At 36.2% G+C, this 17,504-nt stretch overlaps 1 protein-coding gene across 6 annotated transcripts in view; it reads right to left on the bottom strand.

Moving 5' to 3' along the window:
* SNX16 (sorting nexin 16) overlaps positions 1-17,504 on the bottom strand; it is a 45,322-nt gene that overhangs the window by 16,021 nt on the left and 11,797 nt on the right. For all 6 annotated transcript variants that reach the window (XM_078441872.2, XM_060610806.3, XM_060610802.3 and 3 more), the window contains 2 exons: positions 16,336-16,422; positions 12,966-13,114 (listed from right to left, as the gene is read on the bottom strand). In XM_078441872.2, the coding sequence (XP_078297998.1) occupies positions 12,966-13,114; positions 16,336-16,422 (236 nt within the window). The remainder of the gene's footprint in view (positions 1-12,965; positions 13,115-16,335; positions 16,423-17,504) is intronic.

A 17,504-nucleotide genomic window follows, 5' to 3' on the forward strand; every position in this document is an offset into this window, starting at 1 on the left:
ACAATTTATTGAGTACTTAAAGCCTATATGGTCTCTGCATTCATGGAGGCAACATTTTTTCCTCCATTTTACTGAGGTATAACTGACAACTAACTGTATATATTTAAGGTGGACAACTCGATTTAAGTACACATTGTGAATTGCGAACTACAATCAAGCTAATTAACATACCCATCATGCCACATGGTTATCATTCCTAATACTTTCAAAGTACATTGCACACACAGGGCTCTCTCATACTCTGTTTTGTTTAATTTTCACAATAATCATTTGAGGTGAGGACAGGCATTGCATTTCCATTTTATAAATGATACCAAAGTTCAAAGAGTTAAAATGACTCATACAAGGTCACAAGACCTTAAATCTGTCTTCTGAGTGAATATATGTGCTTTTTTCTACATTTTAATTCTTTCCTGTTATGTTTTGGTTCATTTGGATTCTTTCCCCTTGCTGGTCACTTCTCTCAGACCGCATTCAATTTGTCTGTCATCCTTTAACCAAGGCCTCTAGAATATTGCAGTTGGTCTAAACAGAAAAGAGAATAGGACCACTATAGATTCTTTTGGTTTAGATATTATACTTCTATCCACCTATTATTTATATTAGAGAACCAACTATTAGGCAAAAATGAGCCACAGGAAATAAGTTGATCTTGGGACTGAGAGGTCAAAAGTCTGGATGAAACCCTGAGAATAGCCTTTAAGACTGATAAGGAAAGTGCACATAAGTTTATAGAAGGGTCTTTTTTCTTTTTAATGCTTTAAGTATATGATAACCCAATGTGAGACATTGTTTTCTTATAGGCTTATAGCCAGATTTTCTCATTCTTTAGTAACATTACAAATTAATTACTGAAATGCTGCTGCTAGGAAAGAAAAAGTAGGTAAGGGAATATATGTATCTCTTTTTATACCTTTGGTTTATAGTAGAAATTTAGCCCAAGATCAACAGTGATGTTGACAATGTATCCAGCTGTAGAAATCTTTTTTGGAGTGGCTATTCTATTTCATTCTCCTTCCCTAAACATCTTTATGATCTATAGTACATCCCCATGACTTATTTTATAACTGAAAATTTGTACCTCTTAATCCCCTTCACCTAATGTACAGCACAGGGAATATGGTCAGTAGCAATGCAGTAACTTTGTAGCGACAGATGGTAGCTAGACTTATTGTGGGAATCATTTAACAATGTATAAAAATACTGAATCACAATGATATACACCTGAAACTAATGGGATATTGTATGTCCATTTATACAGTTCAGTAAAAAGAGAAAAATCTTTATGATCTCTAGCTCTCTAGAGTTCTACTCAAACGAAATCCAATGGATCCCCTAAGTTATTTCTCAGTGTAGTTCAAGGTTATGCTCTATGCCCTACTTTCTTTAATCTGTAGCAGAAAAATGAAATTTAAAACTGGCTTTACGACTCTGATTTATAAAATACTTTTTCAGTTGTTCACTACAATTCTTCTGTTTCAATGGGACTCAGGTGTTGGAGAAGGAGTCAATATGCTCAAACACTATTGCATGGAAGAGGGACACACAAGAATCTCTGGGAGATGGTAGTATTTGGGAAAACAATTCTTCTCAGGCATTCAGATACCTTTTTCTTTTCCCTCTGGAAAAGGAAACCCTTACCCCTGCTTGAGAATCACTGACTAGAGAACTTTATTTAGATTTGATAAATAGTTGACTGCCTATGTGTGTCATGGTTCTGCTCAGCGATTTCCTACATGTTATAAACCAAGATTTGTTTTTTGTATAATTTTTATTTTATTACTTTGTTTTTTTAGAAAGAGAGACAGAGAACGTATTCAAGCTGGGGAGAGGGGCAGACAGAAAGACAGAAAGAGAAAAAGAGAGCAAGAGAGCGAATCACATGAGGCTTGATTCCATGACCCTGGGATCACGACCTAATCCGAAATCAAGAGTTGGGATGCTCAACTGAAATAAGTTGATCTTGGGACTGAGAGGTCAAAAGTCTCAGTGAGCCACCCAGGGTGGCTCTAAGCCACCTGAGCCACCCATTGAGCCACCCAGGCACCCCATCAATGTATGATTTGTGAATGAATCAAATGAATTCAAATAAAACATAAATATCCAAGAGTCTATATTATTAAATGCTTATAAATAAAATAGAAGTCAGTTTTCAAGGAAAAAATTTTACTTTTCCCCCCCCTTGTTCACTGACTGATAGGTTCAATACAGCTCCCAATCTGTATTCAATCTTTACTACTTTTGCTTCCATTTGGCCATGATAATAAAGGTAGGTCAAACATTAGGATAAAAGAGAAACCTATTTGGGGGTGCCTGGGTGGCTCAGCCAGTTAACTGTCTGATCTCAGATCAGGTCATGATCTCACAGTTAGTGAGTTTGAGCCCCGCACTGGCGCAGTGCAGAGCCTGCTTGCGTTTCTCTTTCTCTCCCTCTCTCTCTGCTCCTCTCCCACTTGTGCTCTCTCTCTCTCAAATAAATAAAAGAGAGAGAGAAATCTATTTGACTAAGAAAAATGCAACAATCTGGAATTAAAAGGTAAAGAAAGACTCTGTACAGGAGCGCCTGGGTGGCTCAGTGGGTTAAGCGTCCAGCTTCAGCTCAGGTCATGATCTCACAGTTTGTGAGTTTGAGCCCTGTGTCGGGCTCTGTGAGGACAGCTCAGAGCCTGGAGCCTGCTTCAGATTCTGTCTCCCTCTTTCTCTGCCCCTCCCCTGCTCACTCTCTGTCTCCCAATAATCAATAAACATTAAAAAAATAAAAATTAAAAAAAAAAAGACTCTGTACCTTTCTATTCCCTTTATTATCTAAAATAGCTTTCAGGTATGTTTGGGAAAACTCTATTTTATTTTTTAAAAATATCCATTTATATATTTTGAGAGAGAGAGCACTCGAGTGGGGGAGAGGCAAAGAGGAAGAAAGAGAATCCCAAGCAGGTTCCGTGCTGTCAGTGCAGAACTCAATCTCCTTTGTGAGATCATGACCTGAGCTGAAATCAAGAGTTGGATGCTTGTGAATGAGCCAACCATGCACCTGGGAAAACTCTATTTTAAAATTGGGATCAGTTGTTGACTTAACATGAAGATACAGAGACCACAGACAGTATCCCTCAGCATTTTTTATTAGAGCAAATTTGCCCTATAACTTGATCTCTTCCTCCGATACTCTAAAAAAAGCTTTAAGAGTTTTACTGTATTTTCAAACTTATAAAAAAATTATTTCATTGGCTGACCTTTCATCTTCTATTTACTATTATATTTTACGTTCTTTCATAGTTATGTATCTGTTTACACTTCACAATTTTTAAAAAAAACTAGTAATTTAATAGCTAAATGTGCCATTTATCTCAAAATGTATATTTTATTTAAAATTTTTTTCAATGTTTATTTTTAAGAGACAGAGACAGAGCGCGAGTGGGGGGAGGGGCAGAGAGAGAGGGAGACACAGAATCTGAAGCAGGCTCCAGGCTCTGAACTGTCAGCACAGAGCCCGACATGGGGCTGGAACTCCTGAACCATGAGATCATGACCTGAGCTGAAATTGGATGCTTAACCGACTGAGCCACCAGGCCCCCCTCAAAATGTGTATTTTAAAAGGAAAAAAACCCTTAAAACTAATGCCTACAATTCACTAAAAGGTCAATAGAGAACCAAGTGAAAAATGTACTAAAAATACTAGATACCAATTCTGCCAAAATCAAATTAAGCACATAAAGTCATTGAATGAAAACATTACTGAGGGATCTGGGATAGAAATGTTCAATCAGTTAGTATTTCTCTTCAGTGTTCTCTACCAGCTAAAAGACAGTAACAGAAACTAGATGTTAAATACAACCTGAAGGATAAGGACTCAGGCATCAAGGCTGGTGATAGTGAGGGTCATACTGGAGGAGACGGGCTGACTTGGTGTGAGGTTGAAGGGTTCACGTTTACATCCCTATGATAGATGTGAAGGCCCGGCAGCGGAGGTCTAGTTTAGACCTTGCTGCTCTCTTGCCTGGTTACTAGCCCAGGTGTGTTCCTATGTTCAGTTTTATACCCTCTAATCTAGAGTACTTAAGTGTTTTAGGTAAAACCCAGCTTAAAACCCATCTATGCTTCCTCTGGCAAGATGGAACAAAGCCAAGATCTTAGTGTTGGCATGAAACATCTGCCTGCATTCCAATTCTGTCTTTCCTGACACTTCAAAGATGGTACACCTCATGTCTATTTCATGCCTCCATGCCTTTAGTCATGTTTGCTGCTATTAGCCTGGCCCATCCTTCCCACCTTTCCCTGGCTAACTCATATTTATTCTTCATGACTCGGCTCATCTGTTATCTCCTCATGGAGTCTTCTCTGACTAGACCCTCTTCCCCTACCCTATGTTAGGTTCAGTATTACCACAGCACCTTGAAGAGATCCTTTCATAGGACTTACTATACTGTATTACTAGTATTGTGTTTACCAAGCAGACTGTTTCACCAAAAGGTAGATGACAAATTTCTGGACTATACAGACCATATCCAAACCAATTAGCACAGCACAGAATAAGCGTCCCACATATAATGACTTTATTTGTAAGAGTTATGCAATTAGAAAAAAAAGTTAATGACTTTTATAAGGATCAGAACAAATTTCTATCCATCATTGTAGGTAAATATTATACTACAATTCTCTAATTTGAGAAGGATTTTAGGTTTTAATAGACGTCTTAACAGAGAGAGAGGAAGAAAGAGAATCCCAAGCAGGTTCCGTGCTGTCAGTGCAGAACATGTGAGATCACGACCTGAGCTTAACAGAATGAGCCAGCCATGCACCTGGGAAAACTCTACTTTAAAATTGAGATCAGTTGTTGACTTAACATGAAGATAAGGAGACCTCAGACAGTATCCCTCAGCATTTTTTATTATCAGAGCAAATTTGCCCTGTAAGTTGATCTTACTTTCATAAGAAGGTAGACTTTGGACAGCAACAAGACCAAAAGTCTTAGTTAAAAGGTCAGAATCTGGTTGTTTCTGATGGTTTGACTTCAAGATGCATGAAGAAGCACAATAAAAAGAATAGGATATAAGAAATTTAGAGTTGAAAGAGAACTTTTAGAGGCCTCTTAGCTCAAATATCTCATTTTCCAAATGAAGATACTGATTAAAATCACATAACTAAAATTACTTCATTATTAAGCCCAGAAAACTGAATTTTACATAAGATCTCTGAGACCCAATTTAGTTAGGTAAGAGTTTACATAGATCTGAATACAAAATACTTGGCTTTATTGCATTTTAAAAAAGTGTCCTTAATTGAATGTCTACCAAACCAACATTAGTGATGAAAACCACTTGACCAAACTTAGCAATAATGTGTTGGTTTTCACAAGCTGGCATTATTATGAGCTATTGAATATGTAACTGAATTCTTTCATTTTACAAAAATACTAAGACTAATCTAGCTTCTCTTGATGATATCTTAATATATAAAAACAACTTAGATACATTAAAGATAAAATTTACTGTGAGAAGATAGTTCAGGCTGAAATGTGTAAAAAATAGTTTTAAGTATCTTGTTCAAGAATTATGGAATTACTGAATTTTACAATTAAAAGAAACCTAAGGAGCTATCTAATCCAATATATTCCACTTAATAATTCCCCTTTCAATACCACTAATGGTTATCTAGCCTTTTCAAATATTTATGTAAAGAGAAACTCACTTTCTCAAAAGGCAGAATATTTTTTGTATTATATATATTTTTAATGTTTATTTTTCAGAGAGAGAGAGAGAAAGAGAGAGACTGAGAGCAGAGGAGGGGCAGAAAGAGAGGGAGACACAGAATCCGAAGCAGGCTCCAGGCTCTGAGCTGTCAGCACAGAGCCTGATGCAGGGCTCGAACTCAGGAACTGTGAGACTGTGACCTGAGCCTAAGTCAGACACTTAACAGACTGAGCCACCCAGGCACCCCAGAATATTTTTACAGTAGATAGCCTGAAATGATATGTAACTCCTTCTTATATCAGCTGATAGGGTCTTCCTCTAACTTTTCACTACTATTCCTAGTTTTACATGTTAGTCTTGCTATTAAAAATGAGGTCTTTAGATCAGCAGTATCAGCATCACCTAAAAACTTGTTAGAAATGAAGAATCTTCACTCCAGACCTGCTGATTCAGGATATGCACTTTAATAAGATACACTACAGTTGAAGAAGCACTGCTTTAAAGTTAAGTATTATTTGATTAATCTTTCTCCCCCTCATAATCTTTCTTTTTTTTTTTTTTAATTTTTTTTTTTTTTTAACGTTTATTCATTTTTGAGACAGAGAGAGACAGAGCATGAACAGGGGAGGAGCAGAGAGAGGGAGACACAGAATCTGAAACAGGCTCCAGGCTCTGAGCCGTCAGCACAGAGCCCGACGCGGGGCTCGAACTCACGGACCGTGAGATCATGACCTGAGCCGAAGTCGGACGCTTAACCGACCAAGCCACCCAGGCGCCCCACTCCCCCTCATAATCTTTCAAATATGTGAAGATGGCTCTGTTATCCCCCAAGTACTTTTGTGTTTTTCTAAATTAAAAAAAAATTTTTTGTGTATTTATTTTTATTTTTGAAAGAGAGACGGAAGGGTGGGAGAGGGAGGGGGAGAGAGAATCTCAAGCAGGCTCCATGCCCAGCACAGAGCCCGATGTGGGGCTGGATCTCATGACTATGAGATCATGACCTGAGCTGAAATCAAGGGTTAGATGCTCAACCTACTGAGCCAGCCAGGTGTCACCCCCTCCTCCCCACCAAGGACTTTTGTCTTTTAAAGGGTAAATATTATCATTTTGTTCAGTTCCTCCTTTATGTAAATACTTCTATACTTTATTTTGTTTGTTTACTATTAACTGCTGTTAATGCAAATCCATCCTGAATTTTTTTTTTTTTTTTTTAACACATATAGAATTTAAAACATGATGGGGCACCTGGGTGGCTCAGTCAGTTAAGCATCCGACCTCAACTCAGGTCATGATCTCATGGTTCGTGGGTTCGAGCCTCGTATCGGGCTCTATGCTAACAGCTCAGAGCCTGGAGCCTGCTTTGAATTCTGGGTCTCCCTCTCTCTTGCCCCTCCCCTGCTCATGCTCTGTCTCTCTCTGTCTCTCAAAGATAAATAAATATTTTTTAAAAATGAAAAGAAAAAGAATTTAAAACATGAACTTTGGTATTGAAGTCCTTATAGATGGATGGTAATATGAAAAAAAACCCTATATAATTTAACCCCTCTATTTTAAAGAATTAAAAAAGAGAAAAAATTTGGTAACTTATGATATATGTGTAAATGCTTATGAAAAAAGAGAACAGTAAAAAAATTGCTGTGATTAAATGATGCAACAATTTCAAAGTAGCATAAGATAGTATAAAATATATTTATAATTTATATATAATTTATAACATACAATTTATAAATACATTGAATCATTTATAGAAATAATTTATAAATAATATAACTATGTAGTAAATAACTATAACAAATTGTGCAATGTAAGACTTTCCCTCTCCATCCATCTTTCGGTCGCCTTCACCTTGACAGTCACATGCTGCTGGTGCAGGATCTGCGTCTTGCTTCTGCATTTTGATAGAATACTCCCTCTCATTTGTAAGGTCCTTCTTTACCTTCTCTTGTTGGTCTGAATATCACCAATTCTTTAAAATCCAGCTCAAATGTCACCCTCTAGGAAGCTTCCTAGTCTCCTAGTTCTCCTAGTCAAAAGTTCCCTCTCTCTTTCTCCTCTGAAAGAGATCTAGCTCTACTCATCATAGTTGTTTTTGGCGAATCTTCCTCCTATTCAGTTTTCTTAAATAAAGGATCAGTATCTAAAGCACCTTTGTGTACTACAATACCTTATATGCAGTAAGACCTACATAAATATTTATGGAACAGAGAAAATCAATAACAAATCCTTTGATTTTTTGAAATCATGAAAATATTAACTTTTTTTCATGTTTCCTTTGTATTTTCTAAATGCATCTGAAAATATTATCTTAAAGCTTTCAGATCAACCATCCTTAGTGTCCTTTCAGTTATTACTTTCTTCTACTTCTGCTTTGTTACAGTTACAGAGGTAATAATATTAAAAGCCTCCACCAGCCTGTTGTATAATGAAAAGCTCTTAGCCAACATGAAGGTTAAGAAGTAACTGTGTTGTGAAGTGCTAAGGATATAAAAAAGGAAAGTAAAAAAAGTGTAATTATAAATCTATAAAGAATTAATATCAAATAATTATTTGGCCATATAAAGACAGCAATTTTTCTATGCTCCCATTACAACTATAAAAGGAGGCTAACAAGTATATCAACAGGTAACATGTATCATACCAAGAAGCATTTCATAAACTCCCTTATTTTGTTCATCCTGAAGCCTCATTTCTTCAAATGAATTTTAAGACCAGTGACTACAACCTTAGCTTCCTTCATAACCTTCCTAGCATGACACAGAGCAAATGCTCAAGATAATACAGATAAATAATGTCTTTCCTTCCCTTCACTCATGCTTTAAACAAAAACTTATTAAGAAACTTGTTAAATTGTGAAATAAAGAATGCTACCCATAACCCACAAAAAAGACAGAGTGTACTCTAGAATAAATAAGGCATAAATACTTCATTCTGAGTTCAATTTATCTAACAGTAGTCCCTAAATGTTTGATGATTTACATGACACAATCAAGTAGACAACACCTGATACACTACATTTTTTAATGCAAGACTTCTTAGAACTTCTAATATTCTAGGAATGTCACGTAAAACCTTTCCCAAATTATCTGGCAAAGAAATCTTTGTTTTCCTGAAATAACTACTTATGAATTGAGCAAGACTACTACCACTGTACTAAAGTACACAGTTTAGAAACAAAAGGATCGCAAACGTCCCATGTATGCATACCTCAGAGACAAAAATCTATCATCAATCAGTTTTTTAAAGTACAGATTTTTAAAAAATATTTTTTAGTGTTTATTTTTGAGAGAGAGAAAGCAAGAGCAGTGGAGGGGCAGAAAGGGGGGGGAGGGGACAGAATTCCAAGCAGGCTCCCTGCCATCAGCACAGAGCCTGATGCATAGCTTGAACTCACCAGCTGTGAGATCATGACTTGAACCCAAACCAAGAGTTGATGCTGAACCAACTGAGCCACCCAAGTGCCCCTAACCTCCTACTTCTTTTAAGAGGAAGGTTATGAGACAATAATCTTGGCCATGGATAACTTCAGGAAGTATGTCTTTTCTCTTTCTATGGTAGAATTATAAATCCTACTGTGAATTTTTCTTTGGTCCAAAGTTAAGCATTCCCCTATGTTGTTCTTAGGAATTTTTTTTTTTAGTTTATTTTTTTTTTGAGAGAGAGAGTGCGCACAAGCAGGGGAGGGGCAGAGACAGAGGGCAAGAGAGAGAATCCCAAGCAGGCTCTGCACCATCGGCACGGAGCCCAATGCGGGGCTTAAACTTACAAACTGTGGGACTGTGACCTGAGCTGAAACCAAGAGTAGGATGCTTAACTGACTGAGCCACCCAGGTGCCCCAATTTTTTTTTTTTTTTTTTTTTTGAGAGAGAGAGACAGAGAGAGCATGCACACAAGCAGGGGATAGGCCGAGAGAGAGGGTGACAGAGAATCCGAAGCAGGCTTCATGCTGTCAGCACAAAGCCTGACGCAGGGCTTGAACCCCTGAGCCATAAGATCATGACCTGAGCCAAAATAGGACACTGAAACAACTGAGCCAACCCAGTGCCCCATTATTACCAATAATTTTTAAAAAATGCAATAAAACTAAGATACACTTTCACTAAAAAGTCAAGATACCACAAAATCAGCTTATTAATATGATTTGTTATTTAATATTTCATTATATAAAGTATAGTTATTTATAGAATAAATGTGACTTTAAGTTACCATGATATTTTCAATACTAAGACATAAAGGTTTACTGACTAAAAGAAAAAGGGGATAAGATATGTTGACTTATTTTCTTTTATGGTATCATATAAAATATATTTTCTTCAAAAGATTTCTTCAAAATCTTTATGATTTGAGAGTTTTTTGGTTTTTATTCTTTCTCTGTGTGTCTGAATTAACACTAACTTCCTTTTTGCTTTTGAGATGTACAAATTTTGAGAAGTAGGGAACTCCGTGTTCCTACTACCTAGAGTGCACACTGAGTTATATTTACTTCAAACTTTTTTCTTTTTTTTCCTTTCTTTTTTTTTTTTTTGAGAGAGAACACAAGTGGTAGAGAGGGGCAAAAGGAGAAAGAGGGAAGGAGGGAAGGAGGGAAGGAGGGACGGAGAGAGAGAGAGAGGAGAGAGTGAGCATGAGCAGGGGAGGGGCAGAGAAGACAGGGAGAGACTCCAAAGCAGGCTCTGCACTGTCAGCACAGAGCCCAATGTGGGACTTGAACTCTCGAATTGTGAGATTATGACCTGAGCTGAAATCAAGAGTCAGCTACTTAACAGAGTGAGCCACCCAGGTTGCCCTGAGAGAGAGAATCTCAAGCAGGCTCCAAGCTCAGCATGGAGCCTGATGTGGGGCTCAAGGCCACAACCCTGGGATCATAACCTGAGTCGAAATCAAGAATTGGACACCTAACCAACTGAGGCACCCAGGCACCCCCAAAATATTTTTCTTGTAATAATAATACAGTAGCAATTATCAACATTTCAGCCATTTGTTTAACAAGTACTTATTGAGCACAGACTTTGTGTTAGCACTGTGTTAAGCACTGCACACTGAATGGTGAGTAAAACAGCCACGTAACCTATTACATATTTACCTTACAACCAGGTGGGTGAAAATCAAATAATCAGGTAAATAGTCACAAACTGAAATGCTATGAAATTCAAATACCAACCAGCCTTTCTTAGCTGGGATTCCAGGAGAGACTTAGATGCTAAAGGCAATGATTTGACTATTTTCTCAGTTCCCTTAAGACTGGCACATAACTAGTACCAGCCTAGAGAAGTTAATTCATAGATACAATGTGTCTTACTTAAGTCATTAGGATTTGACTTTCAGAACCAGTTGAGAGGGACTGGTACAGGTACTATGAAATAGAACTAAACTAGTCTTTGTTGTTGGTGGTGGTGGTGGTGCATGAAGAATTGGGTCAGGAAAACCAGTTATGTGAGGAAGTGAAGTTTTTAACTGAAATGTGAAGGACATATAGGTGTTATCTAGGCCATGGCTGGGTGGGATAGTAGTGTGAAACATTGTCTTTCCAGGGAACACGGTATTTGAAGGCCCTAAGGGACCAAGGAGCAATGTGACTTTGGAAAATTAAAAGACCAATATAGCTGAAGAGCACTGTGGCTCCAATGGGCTACAGAAATATGAGTGGATCAAGCAAACCAGAGGGAAAGCTTTTGCAGTAATTCAGGTGAGAGATAACTGCTTAGATCAGGGTGGTGATGGTAGAAATGGAGAAAAGTAGACAGATTTGAGTGGAATTTAAAACATAAAGGAAGGGATAAGGGTAGGAGGATTGTATCAATGATAAGTACCAGGTGCTGGATAAATGATGTTGCTGAACATTGGGAAAAAAGTCTAAAGAGTAAGCTTTTACCCAGTTTGAGATCACTTTGAGATATTTGAAAGATATCCTTGTCAAGAGGGAATTGCATATATGATTGCATATATATAACTTATAAATTAACCCAACTTCCCAATCTTCATATTTTTGCACTACTTTGGAGAAATATAATTATATAGTGTCATATTAACCAAAATTCTAATATGTGGGCCACTTTGTTTAAATGACTGCTAAAATACTAAATACTAAAATCAAGTTTACAGTTGGGTTGAGTATATGGTACACTGAATTTTTAACTTAGAAAATTTTTTTACATTGAAAAATTTTTAACTTTGCTGACTTTTTACAAGTGTTAATACAAATCAAATGCCAAATAAAATTCTTTTTTTAATTTAATGTTTATTTATTTATTTTGAGAGAGAGAGTGTGTGCGAGTGGGGAAGGGACACAGAAAGAGAGAGAGAATCCCAAGCAGGCTCTGTACTGTCAGCACAGAGCCCAATGCAGAGCTTGATCTCCCGAACAATCAGATCATGACCTGAGCCAAAATCAAGAGTTGGATGCTTGCATTGTTGGTGGGAATGCAAATTGGTGCAGCCGCTCTGGAAAGCAGTGTGGAGGTTCCTCAGAAAATTAAAAATAGACCTACTCTATGACCCAGCAATAGCACTGCTAGGAATTTACCCAAGGGATACAGGAGTACTGATGCATAGGGGCACTTGTACCCCAATGTTTACAGCAGCACTCTCAACAATAGCCAAATTATGGAAAAACACTAAATGTCCATCAACTGATGAATGGATAAAGAAATTGTGGTTTATATACACAATGGAATACTATGTGGCAATGAGAAAAAATGAAATATGGCCTTTTGTAGCAACGTGGATGGAACTGGAGAGCGTGATGCTAAGTGAAATAAGCCATACAGAGAAAGACAGATACCATATGGTTTCACTCTTATGTGGATCCTGAGAAACTTAACAGAAACCCATGGGGGAGGGGAAGGAAAAGAAAAAAAAAAAAAAAAAGAGGTTAGAGTGGGAGAGAGCCAAAGCATAAGAGACTCTTAAAAACTGAGAACAAACTGAGGGTTGATGGGGGGTGGGAGGGAGGGGAGGGTGGGGGATGGGTATTGAGGAGGGCACCTTTTGGGATGGGCACTGGGTGTTGTATGGAAACCAATTTGGCAATAAATTTCATATATTGGGGGAAAAAAAAAAAAAAGAGTTGGATGCTTAACCAACTGAGTCCGTCCCACCAGATAAAATTCTTACCAATAAAAAGCAAGAAAATTCCAAATAGTGCTGTATTGGAGAGGCCAAGTAATTATATTCCTACCCTATTTTTTTGTGCTTCAATTAACTACGGTCTGTGTTTGTTCTTCAGTTTAAACAAGTTGTTGGAATGCACCTATAACCTGTTATTTAAGTTTGTCACATACCAGTTAGCAATGTCCTTGTGAGCCACTAAATTTTGAAGAAACGCTTGCAATCCTAATTGTCTATCTTCTAAAAAGTCGGCATTGTAATTATCTTTGAACCAGCGTTTTGGTGGAAGTGCTAATCGAAAGCCTGGAAACATCTCTTTTAACTGAAAAAGAAGAAAAAAAGAAAACACAGTGTTCAACTCAATCATAGCAATTCTACAAAATCTATCCTGTTAACTACATGAAATAAACTTAAATAAAGAATAAAATCCAGCTAAGTTTTTCTTACTTCAAGTGTTTTACTTATTAATTTCTACCAGTTGTGGGTACATAGGCATTACGACTGCTCCACATCCTTGCTAATACTAGGCCTTGTCCATCCTTTTAATGTTAGCCATTCTGGTGAGTACATAGTAGTACTTTACTGTGGCTTTAATATGCATTCCTCTGTTGACAAATCGTGTTAACTATCTTCTCTGTGCTTATTTGGATCTGCATATCTTTGGTGAATTATCTAGTTAAATCTTTTAACCCCTCCACTTAAAAAAATTGGATTATTTATCTTTTATTATTAAGTTACAAGAGTTCTTTATATATTCCTGATACAAGTCCTTTGTCAGATACAGGTATGACAAATATTTTCTCCCAGGCTGTGGCTTGACTTTTACACACACTTTTTGATTCTTGCAAGTAAAAGCAGGTGATGGGTAGAGCTATTTCTGATACCTAGGAACACTGACATAGATACTTATTAATTTTAGGTGCCCAAGTTGGAATATCAAGGAGATATTTACTAATTTAAATTCTTACTAATCTTTCTTTAAAAACTTAAGAGTTATCTAAATCTCAACTTGCCTAACAAATAACACAGCAATATAAAGATGCACCTAGAGAGATGAAGAGAAATAAACACTAAATAATAGTTGAACACTGAAAAGAAAAATAGGAAGTCATAAAGGATTATATAGCTCTAAAGAGAAACTGTTAGAAATTAGTCTTCATGAACAAAAATTATAACAATTTCATAAGAAAGCTAAGAATTCCATTTTGGTATCTGGTAACTTCACGAATTACTTTGATCTTCTTGTTTGCTTAATTATTTTAAAAAAATCAACAGAGGTAGAAAATTATAGGTTTTATAATTCTGGGTTTATAATTATAGGTTTTATAATTATAAATTATAATATTATAAGTTATAAATTTATATTATATATTATATATTATATATATTATGTATAATATAACAATATATATATAATATACATATAATATATATAATAATATATAATATGTTATATATTGTGTATTATAGTATAAATTTAAATTATTTTAATTTATAAAATTATAATGATAGGTTTTATAATTCTTATATTACAGTAATATAAGAACTCAGGAACAATACATAAAATTCATATATAATGGCAGAACTACATTACAAATAATACTTTAAATACCACTACCCTCATCTACCTCCTCTAATTTCCCTCTAGCCCTGTGGACACAGCTCAGCTTTTCTTCCTCTATTACATTCTTACTGCCATTTGCTCAGTCAATTCCGTACTAGAAATCTAGGTTGGTTCTAATTTTTAAGTATTAAAAACAAATTAAAACACGAAGAAAATAACAATGAACAAAACATGGTGAAAAGTATCCTTTGAACTAAATATTGCCTGCCCATATCCATGATTTCTCCTATCCCAGAAATGTGATTAAGCACAACTTTAGGAAGCCATGTACCCTAGGAAGATTCGTATTTCCAACAACGGATAACGCCACTTAAATGTCTGTCAACCTGATGGGTACAAAAGAGTTCCTTAATTTTCTTTGGAGTACTTTGTGATATTAAATGTTTTCTAACTTTATTGGTCCTTTATATTTCTTCTATGGCTTGCCTTGTTCACACCATTTACAGTATTTTCTACTTTTTGGTTTACTTTGTTTTATTTTTAAGAGTTTTTTTTAATTAAAAAAAATTTTTTTAATGTTTATTTATTTTTGACAGAGAGACACAGCATGAGCAGGGGAGGGGTAGAGAGAGAGACACAGAATCCGAAGCAGGCTCCAGGCTCCCGAGCTGTCAGCACAGAGCCCGATATGGGGCTGGAACTCACAGAGTGAGTGATCATGACCTGAGCCGAAGTCGGACGCTTAACCGACTGAGCCACCCAGGGCGCCCCTTAATTTTTTATTTTTAATATTTATTCGTTTTTTGAGAGAAAGAGAGTGTGAGTGGGGAAGGGGCAGAGAGAGAGAGAGGGAGACCCAGAATTTGAAGCAGGCTCCAGGCTCTGAACGCAAGATCGTGACCTGAGCTGAAGTCAGATGCTTAACCGACCGGAGCCATCCAGGTGTCCCAAGAGTTTTTAATATATTGAGGGTTTTTATTATTATTCTGTTTCATAAATGCAGTAGGCAGAATTCTAGATGGCCTCATGACCTTTGCTCCTGGTGTTGTGATTTTGTTATGTTACACAAAAGAGATTTGTATGCAGATGTAATTAGGGTTACTCTTTAATTGGTCTTAAAATGGGATTATCTGGGTAAACCTAATCTTATCATACGAGTCCTCTAAAAGTACAGCTTTATTCCTTGTTGACTGCAGAAGAGAAAGTCAGATTCAAAGCGCAAAAAGGATCTGACCTGGCTATTGCTGACTTTAAAGGTGGAGAGGCCGGGTACAAGGGCTGGACAGCACTCTTTATGAGCTCAGAACACCTCTGCTTGACAACCGCAAGGAAATAGGGAGCTTGGTCTTACAAGTGTAAGAAACTGAACTCGGCTAACAACCTGAATGAGCCTGGAAGCTGATACTTTCTTAGAGCCTCCATATAAGAGCCCAGTCTAGGCAACAGCTTGATTTTGACCTTGTCTGACCCCAAGTGGCAAACCCAGCTGAGCCCACCTAAATCACTACACTTGATCTTAGCCAAAAGGCTGAGAAGCGATCCTACATCACTAGATAATAAAAAGGTATGTTTTAGGTCATAAAGTTTGTGCTATTGGTAAACAGCAATAGAAAACTAATACAACATGGTAGAAATACTTTTTTTGTTCATTCTCTTATTGTCACATGGTTTAGGAGATCTTATATACACATACCTTTTTCAAATTCACAAGGTTATATAATCGTTTATATTTCTGTTAGCAATTTTAAGGTTTTCACATTTTTATACTAAAAATAATTTTTTTTTCCAAAATAAAGAAGTTGTGTGTAGAGATGGGTCTTTAGGCTATTAAAATTAAGTGAAATAGTTAATTTTCTTAGGAACTAGCAAAGATTTGACTTCACTCAAGTAACTCATGAGGAGGAAAAACCACAAATTTAACTGTAACAGTTAATAATGCAAAACTGAAAAGTCCATTTTAGATTTATCTAAGGACTTACTTTATCATTAAGCCTAGAGAAGTCAGTGTATCTTCTGAAAACCACCCAGCTTTCTTCTGGGGTTTTCTTTACTAGTATTTTATATACCTGTGCAGAGAAAGAGAGAGAGAGAGACTGAAAAAAAAATGTATATAAGATATTTAAAACTCCAAATCAAATATTTTTAAAATTTTTATTTGAAAACCTGGATAACAATTAGTATGTAAAAAATATCGGAAGTCACTTGGACCATCAAATATACAAATTATTACAATGCAGGCATCAAAAGCAAGATTCAGGTCTTAAGAAACATGAGTGTGACAAATTTGAGACAAATGCTTTTCTGGCACACGATAAATAAACTCCTCAGTTCCAAAATATGTTTTATGATAAAATATTCTAAAATTGATGAAAGACTTAATCATGCTTGAAAAATAGCCACTCTTGCCCTATACAATCAATTTAACTTCTAAATTCAATAACTATTAAGCAAAGTTTTCAAATACATTTGATGTTGTTTCAATCTTCAAGGCTGAAATGCAGGTAAAAAAATATCCATATTATATAAAAGTTTACATTTCTATAATTATGCACAATTATCTAGGCTTCAAAAAAAACTTGGTCGAGGCAAGTCAATATTTTAAAAAAGCATATTATAAGCAAACTCAATTCTATTTTTTGTAAGTATAATTTTAGAACTTATGAGGAAGTACTATGTATAAGAGAATCTCAGAGAACGTCTCCTGATAGTTTTGGTACAGTATTTTGGGCTAAACTAAATACATGACACATGTGAAATACTAAATACCCATCTGCTGAACCAGTGAAACCCTCTTAATAATGAGTAACTTTTTTTCCTGAAGTCAGCTGTGGAATAACGTTCAGCTGGAGCTCTAGAAGTGCACTTTAGCCACAGGTGGCTACTGAACACGTGAAATGTTGACAAGTCCCAAATGACAGGTGATATGAGTGTAAAATAAACACCAAATTTCAAAGACTTAGAATGAAAAAAAAAGGTTCATAAATGGTTTTAGGTTAAATAAACTATATTATTAAATATAATTTCATCTGCTTTTTACTTCTGTGGCTCACAGAGTCCTACTGGTTGCTGTAGAGAAGACTTGTTATTTAGGGGCTAGATCATCCTTATCATTTGAATTTTCTCCCTTACCAGACTTCTCTTTCAACTT

The sequence above is a fragment of the Panthera onca genome, chromosome F2 (genome assembly GCF_046562875.1).
Source record: "Panthera onca isolate mPanOnc1 chromosome F2, mPanOnc1 haplotype 2, whole genome shotgun sequence".
NCBI lineage: Eukaryota > Metazoa > Chordata > Mammalia > Carnivora > Felidae > Panthera > Panthera onca.